The sequence below is a fragment of the Ursus maritimus genome, unplaced genomic scaffold (genome assembly GCF_017311325.1).
Source record: "Ursus maritimus isolate PB19 unplaced genomic scaffold, ASM1731132v1 scaffold_22, whole genome shotgun sequence".
Classification (NCBI taxonomy): Eukaryota; Metazoa; Chordata; class Mammalia; order Carnivora; family Ursidae; genus Ursus; species Ursus maritimus.
The window spans coordinates 14,086,084-14,098,651 of NW_024424675.1; the positions used below are offsets into that span (position 1 = coordinate 14,086,084).

Below are 12,568 nucleotides of genomic sequence, written 5' to 3' on the forward strand. Positions count from 1 at the left end.
CGTAGGTGTCCCAATGCGGTGCTATTTTAACAGCCATAGTTTTCCATGGGATGTTAGTGCTGAAAGGTACGTAGTCTAACCCCATTGTCTTACAGATAAGCAAATAGGGAACCAGAGAAATTTCAGAGAAACCAGTTCAAATGATAAATACGAGAAAAAGCCAAATATGTGACATTTGGGAGTCAGCCAGAATCAACCTGTTTTGTGTCATTTGGTGGGAAAATGTGCTGAGGCATGAAGAAGCCTCCTTTTGAAATAACGGAGAGATCATTTATGAAGAGGGCAAAAAGTCTGCTGGAAAGCATACACTCTGACAGGTGTTAAATGTGTTTTAATTTTTTATTAGAGAAGTCGGAAGTTTAATTTCAATATTGATGGTAACATAATTTTCTCTGCTTTGTTCAGAGGAACACACAGAATCAATTTGTACAAGCATATACAATTCAGTTGGTGTTTTGTGTCCTAAAATCAGTAATCTGATTAGTTCTAGACTACCGTTTCCATGCGCTCCTCCCGGCTTTGGCGGCATGGCTCAATTCCCCGCAGAATACTTTTTCATGCACTGTCTGAACACAACTACAGCGGGCTTAAAGACCATGCAGATAAACACTGTAGCAAATTGTTTTGATATTTAACAGACGTAAAAAGGTTATTTCCTGATATGAAATTCTGAAAATCTGCATAAATATTTTTGTGTAAAATTAAATTAGTTATGTATTTTTTTGAAACTAGAACTTGAAGTATCAAGAATGCCCACATAATTCATATACACATATATATAGACTTTTTCATTATGCTAAAAGTCTTGATAGTCCAATTATATTCTGTGCCATACATTTATGTAGCCAGTATCGATTTGGCATTAGGTTAACTGTATGTGTACGGATTAGTCTTAATCGGTGCTTGTGTATCATGCAAACATAGTTCTAGTATTCCTGTTTACTAATCTTGTCATGTGGCAATACTTAGATGATTTTGCTCTATAACAGTGTGAATTAGGAGTATAAATACTTTATACATGGTCACATTTACAAACGTTTGCCAATAACCACTTCACAATCTTTATGGTGTCATAGTGTATTATAATGTCTGGAATCGGCAGAAGCAATTCCTATAAAGCAAAATCAGATGTAAACTGTCTTACGTGTGCCTAACAGAGTTCTCCCTTGAGCACGGATGAGTTTTGGCACAGGTACGCTGTTCTATTTTTTTTTTTTTTACTCTAATAATTTCCACAACGTTTACAGGAAATTAGCTTCTTATGGCATGGCAGAGACATGGCACTTACTGATGAGGTAACTCAGATGTAGAAAAATTCTGCAAAATTATTTGTCTAGCAGATTGCCACTTCTGCTGATGAATTTGTAGACAGAGTTTGTTTTTTTTCTAGTGCATGCATTTTGCTATTGAATCACTAATGCACTGTTTTTGCTGCAGCTCAAACATGTCCTAAATGCATCACAGAGCGGAGTTGTTTACACCAAGCTCATTCCCTTGTGATGGTATTTTATAGCAAACATGTTTAAGTTGTAATAGCAAGGGTTCAACTCTGCCTTACTGGGATAGTAATTTTGGTGGATTTGGAGCTCCTTTTGGTTGGTCAAAGAAATCCAATACTCAAAAATGTTACAGAGAAGGTTGTAAGTCTCTGTGGTTGCGGGTAACGTCTTGTCTGTACATAAAGGACACCCAAAGAGACAACAGGCGTCTTGCATGAAATCTGTGTCAGGAAGGTTGGGGATCTTTTGATGCTGTGCGGCTCTGTGGCTTCAGTTTGGGCTCTGGAGTTTCACACTACTGTTGCTGGCCTGCGGTCCATCTCGGCTTCCAACTTCACCATCTGCTGCATCTCCTTCGCCTGGAACATCAGAAACGAGGCCTGACCATGTTGCCATCCTCTCTTGAAGGCATGCAGCCACCCAGACTCTCTTCTCCCATGAATCTGATGCTGGCACTGTGTCCTTGCTACTCCCAGTGAAGCCCAGGGACCATCAGCATCAGCACCGCTTGGGCCCTTGTGAGAAAGGCACACTCTTGGACTCTAGCCCAGGCCGACTGGATCAGAATGTGCATTTTCACAAGATCCCAAAGACATTTTCCTGCACAGTAAAGGTTGTGAATGACTAGTTCTACAGCGTGCCAGGAAAACCACTTGAAAAGAGGTTAAGCCGGTCACTCAATATTTAGACTATGTCACGTCAAACCGTTTGGTTTCTACGGATAGACATGTTGCCTTGACCGTGTGTAATTTGAACTTTTAGCAGAAGTGTTATGTACAATATTTTCCCCCAATAGCCTGCAATTTAATTAATTCCCTAAGAATCTGACTGATGGAGAAGTTTAGGTGGGAGCATATCACATTGGTTTGGCTGGAGTACCTTGTAAATATGTAGGGTTCCTAGAATCCTATTGTCCAAAAATTATCCCTACTGGCTCTCAATTCATTAGGATAATTTTTTATAGGCTTCCTGAGGTTGAGTTCACCATGGCTTAAGACTGTCACTAAGACAACCAGGTGGTTTGGGAGGTAGAAAGGAATCAGAGGGCCGGTGCGGGGGCGGGGGGGAAGATTCTGGTGACACATCAACTTGCTTATTTCAACTTTTACTTTCCAACTGGTTTCTGGATGCTTGGGCCCAACCCAATGCATCTATCTTTTGAAGGAAAAATAAAGCATTCCTTTCCTCTTTTTGTGACCTACCACTTTGAAATAAAGGCCATTTAAGAATGGAAACGTGGACATAACTCAGAGAAGCACTCTGAAGTGCTCTCATGTTTGCTTAGGTATTCCAACTCAATGGAAGGTCAGTGGGCGGGGTGGGGAGGGGGGATTGGGTCAAATCCGAAGATCATCCAACGAGCATCTAGATGTCCCGAATGAGGCCCTGTTATAAAACTAGTTTAACCCGTGGATATACAGTAATTCTTATTTTTTTTTATTGTGGCTTTAAATTTCCTTTTGGCGAAGATGGATATGGTAATACCAAAGAACATAATTTTCCTGCTCAAATATGGGATGGATGGTTCCCTCTACCTGGATAGTTTTCAATGCCTGAAGTATACTAATACTCTGAGAAATGAGAAATGGAGAAAAATATACAAACATGAAACTATGACACAAACGGTATTCGTAAGAGGTGACAGTGAAACCATATCAGCACTGGAAATTAAATACTTGTATGTTCAATAGTACTAACAGATGCTCTATGCTTCTCCCCACTTAGCATTTAACAATGATATTGAACATAAGCCATTATAGTGCTATTCTCAGAGTGAGGTTCTCAGATGAGTGGGGTGACCGTTCATTCCCATTTGCAGGGGACAGTTCCGAAACATTTATGCCTGTTAGACCCGGCAAGTATGAACATCACCCCCTTTCACTCTCAAAACTATCCTGGTTCAGATAATACATTATATGGTCACCTTACTTAGGTGATTAGGGTCCTTGGCAGACCAGATCTCACAGAAAGCATGACACGAGTCACTGTATAATGACACTGTAGAATGTTTCTGCACGCAGACCATAACTGTCATTAAAAAGCACCGATGAACTTTTAAGTAGGGTGCTTTAACAATTAATTGCAGTCCTATGAATGCTTGTGAAAGAGCTGGCTTTGTGACCCAGCCTTAGCTGTGGTCGGTCCAAATGACAGTCATAGATCACTGTTCTTGACGCGTGGGTCTACCTTCATCAGCATGACTTGAGTTTTCTAGGTCTGCTGTTGGAACCGTGGGCTAAGACTCCCTCAGAAAGAATTCTCGAAAGATGCTGGGCATTTCAGTTTGAATATTACCTCAGAAATCCAAGCATGAAGTAGTCAAGCTTTTAAATCCAAACCCCTGAGATACTAGTTATGACCAGGTGTGCATCATAAATGGAGTCTGCACCGAGCATACTAACAGAGCTGAGAAGGAAAGCAATGTTTTGCTTATCAGAGTTCCGGTCCTACCTTGTGTTTGGGACACTGCATGGCAGGTTTTCAATAGCTGTTTGTACAAAAATAGTAATGTCAAAATTGAGTCATACATATAAAAGAAAATAAATGAATACTGAATAAATGAACACTTAAAAAAATGAATGCAAAACCATATACAGAAAAGCAAAAAGCTAAGAATAAAACATGTATACGCCCGTCAGCGACGAACTCCCCCCCAGATTGATCTCAACAGAAAATAATTAAAAAAAAGAACAAAGCAAACAACCAATGCCTGGGAACCCAGACTATGCTCTCCTGCAGGAGTGGGTGGGAAACCCTCCCTTTAGCAAGAACCCTCACTTCTCTTTATTAAATGATAGGATTGATGACAAAAATCAACTTTTAAAGCTTGGGTATGACAGTAATGGAGCGTTAATGTTTGAAATGGTACATGTCAGGACAGATGACGTACTTGTGGCTAGGAGGTCTACGGGAAAAGTTAGTAGCAAAACGATCCCTGACCTCTTGAGTTTTTTTTTTTTTTTTTTTTTTTTTTTAATTTGACAGAGACCGAGAGAGGGAACACAAGCAGGGGGAGTGGGAGAGGAAGAAGCAGGCTCATAGCGGAGGAGCCTGATGTGGGGCTCGATCCCATAACGCCGGGATCACGCCCTGAGCCGAAGGCAGATGCTTAACTGCTGTGCCACCCAGGCGCCCCTGACCTCTTTGAGTTTTAAGCGAAGCATTGGATGACCAAGTAGGCAAGGCCATTAGGTGGCTTAAAAAAGAGCACATGAGGTTAGGATCCAGAATCGGGGCCAAATTATATTAAAACTTGAATTGTTTCTGCTAGTTCCCTCAGTGCTGGTCTAGCTAATTAAGTAGATCCTTGGGGGGCTGGGGTGAACTTCTGGGAGTTAGGGTCACAAGGAAGCAGTAAGAAGCCTTAAAGAGATATTATGGATGAATGTTAAAATTATCTTTGGCTTAGAAACAGAGAATAATAGTCTTTGGGTTGAACAAGGGTTTGGGAGACTGTTATAAAAATTTAGGATTGTCTGGAAATAGGAAACTTTTCTGCCAGTGAAATGTTTAATTGGTTAATAAAGGGAGCTCTCCTGATTCCAGACTTGCCTATCATGCGAGAAGAAATGGAGTCACCATGTCTTTTGCACCTGTGCCTGCTACAGTGTCGTAACACACAGAGCAACTAAGAGCTCTCTGACCTTGAAGTTCCAAACAAAACAAAACCATACTAGAAAGACCTGGGACTGAATTTGTATGGAACAGCCCATGTTTTTGTAAAGCAGGGCTTAACACAGAAATTCAAGTCCGAATTCTACCTCTGCCGGAAGCATCAATATGATATGGCGAATTTCTTTTCATTGAATCCCATTAAATCTTCCTCAAATCTCAATCCTCCTCATGATCTGTGCTTTCCTAAGCTTCTGTGCCTCGAAGTATCAGCTGTGGGTGGTAGACGTTGCTTAAGACATATTGAAATGCATGACATGAGTTTTTGGAATGAAAAGCCACTATCTTCCCAAATATACTCAATCAGTCCAGCTATCACTAATCCAGTATATTGAAGGCAAGAACTCTGCTATGGTTTGAATTCTCCGTGTGTTAGGATAAAAGCTCAAAATGATTTTTTTATTATGTACTTTGGCTCTGAAATAAAAAACAGTAGGTAAGTGTATTCTCGAGCTCTGATATTCACCACTATTGTAGTAATGAGTAATTTTTAGCACATGTACATTCTTAAGCCAAACTTGTTGCTAAGCAACACAGTAATTTCTAAGTAGTTTCTTAATTTAGTTAACTGAAACATAACTGTGCCTTACCTTCATTGTGCCTTCTTCCAAGAGGCATCCTTACCCCACCCAGCCCTGAATCACTGAAGTGGATCCTAATGTTTTGGAGATGGTGGCTTTACCTTTATTCATACTCCCATTTTGCCCATGGGAACACTTTCTGGGAAGTGCTTTAAGAGCAAAAACATAAGCTAAGGTATTTTGTACCAGAACGTGATGTATCTATGAGATGGTCAAATGAATTGGACCCACAGGACAATAAACATTTATTGTCCCCCTGGAGGATCTGTGGACTGTTCATGAACAGAAGCTGAAAAGGAAATGTGACACATAACTCAGAAGTATGTCGATGAATAAAACTTCCGTCTACCGGAAAGTAACAAATCCCAAACCGGAAGCTGGATTTGTTACCCAACTGCAATACAAAAAAGATTTTCTGGTTTTGTTTTCCTTTCTCAAAGATACATTTTAGTGTAATTCCAACTGAAGTGTTTTTCAACAGAAGGCATTTACTCTGAGAAATATACCTGCAATAGGATGGCTTTACAGATGGAGGAAATGGGAAAGAAGGCAGTACAATCACCTCTTTCATCAAACCCTCTTCACAGTTTCTAGACGGAAGTAGATTATCTAGATATAAAACCTTCTAAACCAGCTCTACCTAAAAACTGAAATTTGGGACAGACTGAAATTTAAACTGCTCCGCAGGGTCATTTTGCCTTATAAGCTGGAGGTACGGCCATCAAATTGAAACTACTGGATGGACAACGGATCGCGTAGCCTTTTGGGAAGGGAGCCCACCTGTACTGTCCTTCAGGTAAACACAGAGATCTTGCTGTTGCTGTGTAATAGCTGACGGCTAACGCAAGAGGTGGATTTTGGATAACTACTGGTGTTGACTCCTTAGTGTTTTGTCTTGCTGGGAAAAAACACCAAGAGTATGGTATCCACTCGCATTCCGTGGTTTGTAGAGTTTTGGCAGCCCCTTTCTGTGGGTCCTGCTCGGAAGCCCTGAGACGGTTTTAAACTTCACTTTTAGACAGAGGTTGAAAAGAGGTGGTTTCTCTCATTTGCTTTTAAACATAGCCAATGTTTAAATTTGCTCGCCTCTAGGTTGCAAATTCTAAAGCTCTAAATGAAATAATGTGAAACCTTCATTTCCTCTTCTCAAGGACATCATTCTTAGAATCATCACCATCTATTGAAATGATGACTTTGGCCCCCCCCCCCAACCCCCATGGCTACAGTCCTCTCCCACTTCCAAAAAGAATTCTTTGTCTTGTTTGATGAAATGGGGAAAATACAGTAAAAGGCATCCTGTTTTTACTAGCCACCTTTCCATGCCACTACTCAGGCTATCTCTGCAGGCATGGTGTCTGCCTCCCAAAGCGGGCTGGCTGTGTCTTTGCATGCCTTCTGATAAGATACCTGTTCATTCTGTTTCTCTAGGAACTCGAGGTGTTCAAGCTGGACTTTTTTCAACTGATCCATTTCTTTGGACTGTTTCATTGCGAGCTGTAAAAAAGAAAAATTCTGATAAACTTTGGGTTGTAATCTGAAAACTTATGGGTGAGGTATGGCTGTTAAGTTTACAATTTAACTGAGGGAGATATTTATAAAAAAAAAATCATGAAAAATAGCCTGAAAACTGCAAGAGTTTAAACCCGTAATTATTACTGGGAAGATCTTCCCTACTAAAATCTTCTCAGAACATAATAGAGTATTTATGCACAATTAAAGCTTGGCTTCTTTTTTCCATATAAAATGGTGCCAAATTAGTATCTTAAAGATTTAAGTGATAGATTATTTAGCTCTCAGGGAGCAGACAAGAGAAGCTAGAATGTTTAATGTTCAGAAAAATCAAATTAAGCAAATCAGCCAGAAGAGATCTGATATCTAAACATGAGTTATTGTTTATAGTTCCAAGAAAATTACAAAATACTTACTCTCTTTCTTTCTTCCAGAAACTTTTTGGTGTTGCTGCTATTTAATTCCCTGACTCGCCTAAAAGTAATAGATACAAATAACATATGGCATGACATTGAATAGAATTAATGTGATATTACATAAGAAAGCATTATATTCCATTTACTTCTCTGGATGGGATTATCACTTTTCCCAATTTTTGCAGAGTTTTGAAAGACATAATGTACAGAGAGAAATACATCTTTGTACCCATCACTCAGATTAGTCAGTATTAATGTTTTGTCCTCCTTGTCTCATATTGTTAAAGGAAACAAAGCATTACAGATATAATTAAAGCCCCCTTTGTATTTTTCCTGAGTCCATTCCCCTTTCTTTCTCTCCAGACATAACCACTATTTTGAGTTTGGTCTGGACTTTCCCATCCATGTTTTAATGTATTTATTCCACGTGGATCTATCCATTCTTAATACATACAAGTGCTTTCAGGTGCCTACAAATCAAATGGAGATACTGTCAAAAACACAGATTGCTGGGCCCACCCCCAGAGTCAGTGGATCTGGAGTGGGGCCCAAGACTCTGCATTTCTAACAAGCTCCCGAGTGATGCTGCTGGTCTCTATTGTTCTGTGTGTTTTCCAAATTTACCTAAATGGTAACCTATTCTGGGTTTCTTCCTATAACTTATTACTTAGCCTAGGTTTTAGAGATACAACTGTGTTTCAAGCTATTCCTTTACTTTCATCTGTTGTATGGATTTTTTCCATTGGTGAAGAGAATACAACATTTCCAGTTTGCTATTGATGACAAATCGGTTATTTCCAAACAATACTCCAATGATCTGGTGCATAGGGCCCCGCAATGCTTGGTGTACTATCTGTTGACTAAATAAATGTAGGGCATATCTTCTCGTGCATATGAGCAAGGATTTCTCTAAGGTATATACATAGATGTGCAAGTTGGTAGGGATTGAACAGTTTCATCTTTACTCCAAAGCACTGTCCTTATTTGCATTCACAACCAGGGTCTGAATGCTACCTTTTCTTCATGTCCTTTTTTTTTTTTTTAAGATTTTTTTTTTTTTAAGATTTTATTTATTCAACAGAGTTAGAGACAGCCAGCGAGAGAGGGAACACAAGCAGGGGGAGTGGGAGAGGAAGCAGCAGGCTCCTAGCGGAGGAGCCTGATGTGGGGCTCAATCCCATAACGCCAGGATCATGCCCTGAGCCGAAGGCAGACGCTTAACCACTGTTCCACCCAGGCGCCCCTCTTCATGTCTTTTTGCCCACACTTGGAACTGTCAGACATTCAGTTTTGCGTCAATTAGTTTTGTGAAATGGCATCATTACCAGTGAGGCTGGAGTGCTTTTCATGACTGAATAGACCTACGACTGATTGAATTTCTCTAATAGCTATAGGTCTATTCAGGTTTTCTCCTTCCTTTTCAGTCAGTTTTGGATATTGATATTTTTCTAGGCAATTGTCCATTCCCTTTAAGTGTTCAAACTCACTGGTAGTAGCCTTTAAGGAGTCTTCATTTTCAAAAATATTGATTAGATCTGCAATAATTTCTCCTTTTTATCCCTAATGGTACTAACCCGTGCTCTTTGGCTTCTTGAGCAGTCTTGCTGGAGGTTCACTGATTTTATTTTTTTCAAATAATAAGCTTTTGTTTTTGCTGATATTCTCCATTGCTTTTTGTTTTCTATTTCAGTACTTTTTGCTTTTTTATTTCTCCCCATCTGAGATCTTTGGGTTCACTCTGTATTTCTAATTTTATACTCTCTTGAGTGTTTAACTCATTAGTTTGCATTTATTTAAAAAAATATATACACCTAGGGGCACCTGGGTGGCTCAGTCGGTGAAGCGTCTGACTCTTGATATCAGGTAAGGTCAGGATCTCAGGCTTGTGAGATAGAGCCCCGCGTCGGGCTCTATGCTGGGCATGGAGTCTGTTTAACATTCTCTCTCTCTCTCTCCCTCTGCCCCTCCCCAAACCCCTTGCAATCTCTCTCTCTAAAAAAACAAAAACAAAACAAAACAAAAAACCCCACAACAACCAATGGTATATACACCTAGGCTGTAATTCTCACTCTAAATATCACTTTACGTTCTCTTTAAAAGATTTACTTTCTTAGCAACTTTCAAGTATATAATACAGTACTGTTAACTATAGCCACCATGTTCAATATTAGATCTCTGGGACTTGCTCCTCTTATAACTGCAAGTCTGTCCCCTTTAACATTTTCCCATTTCTCCACCCCCTTAACTCCTGGAAACCTCTATTTTACTCTGTTTCTAACTGAAGTCATACATTATTTGTCTTTAGCTGGCTTATTTCATGTAGCATTATGCCCTCAAGGTCTATCCATGTTGTCACAAATGCCAAAATTTCCTTCTTTTTTAATGGCTGGAAATATTCCTCTATGTATGTGAATGTGGATGTAAAATCACATTTTCTTAATCCATTCATCTGTTCATGGGTACTGAGGTTATTTCCATGTCTTGGCTACTTGAATAATGCTACAATGAACATGGGGGTGCAGATATTGCTTTGGTATAGTGATCTCATTTCCTTCAGATAGATAACCAAGAGTGGGGTTGTAAGATTATATGGCATTTCTATTTTTAATTTTTTAAGGAAGCTCCATATTGTTTTTTATAGTGGCTGCACCAATTTACATGGCCCCAACAACGCAGAAAGGTTCTCTTTTCTCCACATCCTCACCGACACTTGTTCTTAACTTTTTGATGCATAACCATTCTAACAGATATGAGGTTTTATTCCATTGTGGTTTTGATTTGCAGTTCCCTGATGATTAGTGATCCTGAACACTTTTCATGTACCTGTTGGCCATTTGTATGTTTTGTTTGGAAAAATGTCTGTTCAGGTCCTCTGTCCATTTAAAAATCAGATTGCTTTGTTGTTATGAGTTGTATGAGTTCCGTATATATATTTGGATATTAATCCCGGATACATGGTTTACAAATGTTTTTTCCCATTCCATAGGTTGCCTCTTCATTTTGCTGATTGTTTCTTTTGCTATGTGCCTTAGCTCCTTTCTGCACATCCATGGACAGTACTTGCACTGCTGTTCAGTTTCAAATAGTGTGTGATTTCTGTTGAAATGTCCTCTTTGACTCGGGAAGAGAAGTGCTTGTTAGCGTCTGCAGGTCTTTCTAAGCCATCTGATTACAACTTTTGAAATTTTATTTCTCAGTACTTTGTTAAAGTGGGCACACATACACGATGTGTGTGTTTAGAAGGCAACCATGTTGCACACAGGAAGTATTTTAAAAACCAGCCATTTGTAGGTGTTTTAGAAACACCTACCACAGGAGACAAAGGCAAAACAAAAAAATTAAAAACTGTTAATTATGCTATCAGTAACTTAAAGGTAATTTGACCTCAACTGGGCTGAAGTCCACTTCGTAATATACTTAAAGAGCTCTTTATCAATTTTTTCAATGATTACCACATTTATCCTATTGAATTCTGTATTTCGGGGAATCTAACACAGTTCAAACTGATGAGGTTTTATCATGGCTGGGCTATTTTACATTTTTGAGCTAAAGCAGATGTCATTTCCACTATATAAGGCCCTTAAGCAAAGTTCCGTGTCAAGAACCACAAGAGGATGGTGCAAAGAAGTATTGATTAAACTGAGTAATAATTTCCCTAGATGCTCCACGTTGACTGGGAAATTTCTTGGCCAACATTTTAAAAAGTCAATTCATTTCCAAGTCCAATTGCTGTGGAATTGCATATCCTATTGATGACCCAGTCCCAACTGAACTTAATTCAACAACACTTCAGCATGAAAATGCACTGAATGGCATTATGCTTCCTATTTTATCGTATTTCAAGTTTAACATCGTTATTAATAATTGAGTTGTGCTTTAAAAAAATCAACGAAATTGAGGTGGTTGGACAGCAGTTCTCACCATGTTCAAAACAAAGAGGCAACATCGGGTATCCACTGAGCCTCCGTAAAAGACCAGGTAGACAAGGAGCCTATGAAATACAGGTGCTTTCCTTTGTAGCTGCCAAGTTCTCCAGCAGCTTAGCCCATAGCTACGGGAGAGTGGAGTACTTGAAGCCCTAACCAGGCTCCTGTCTCAGTTCCAAGAGCTAATCTTCACTTGGCTCTGTATTTTCTGATCACTGAGGAAAGTGGTCTCAAGTGGTCTCAACTCCCTCTCTTGGGTAACAGGACTCCTGACGCCCTCTCGAATCCCCTTTACCGCCTTTGCCTAAAGGGCTTGCACCTGGAACCTTCTCTGGAGGTCACACGCACCTTCCCCTAGCTGCAGGTGGCAAATGACCGACCAACACAGAAGTACAAAAGCCAGGTACCCTTGGTTTAAAGAGACTGGTAGTGCAGCTCACCCTCCAGGGCTTTCGATCGGGCTGCAGAGGGACTGTAACTGAGACCAGTATACCCTTGCTCAGCCACGGCCTTGGACCCTTCCTGTTTCCCCTACTGCTCTTCTCTGCAGGTCCCTTCCTCAGGAATTCACATCCACCCGAGTTCCTGTCTTGGTCTCTGTTGCTAAAAAACCCAACCTAAGATAAGGTTAAGCCAGAAAAACTGAGTGGGGACTTCTGATCGCTGGTGTCAAGGACAGCACAAGGCAAATCAAAGGAAGAAGACCGGCCTCCTACAGGCTGCTAGTCCAGACCATCCCACCCAGAATGGGCCCATCCCTGAGCAGCTGAGATGCTTGCGGGATGACCCAGTGGGATGTGGGAAGGAGATTCTGCCATAGTTTATGCAATTTGGTTTGGAGATGAGCACACATATGCTGAATGTACATTTATTTTACCGGTGGTAGTGAACAATCAGAAGACAAGTGTTCTATGGTAACAACAATAAATCTTCATAGCGGTCATAACAGCAGAATTCATAGCCGA

General features: G+C 40.2%; 1 protein-coding gene across 1 annotated transcript in view; it reads right to left on the minus strand.

Moving 5' to 3' along the window:
• Positions 1-325: 325 nt before the first annotated feature.
• The window catches only part of PLCB4 (phospholipase C beta 4), a 248,332-nt gene continuing 236,089 nt past the window's right edge, over positions 326-12,568 (minus strand). The window contains exons 35-38 of the mRNA XM_040637983.1: positions 7,678-7,735; positions 7,160-7,246; positions 3,951-3,987; positions 326-1,858 (exon numbers count right to left, since the gene is read on the minus strand). Coding sequence (XP_040493917.1) covers positions 1,770-1,858; positions 3,951-3,987; positions 7,160-7,246; positions 7,678-7,735 — 271 coding nt within the window. The 3' untranslated portion in view covers positions 326-1,769. The remainder of the gene's footprint in view (positions 1,859-3,950; positions 3,988-7,159; positions 7,247-7,677; positions 7,736-12,568) is intronic.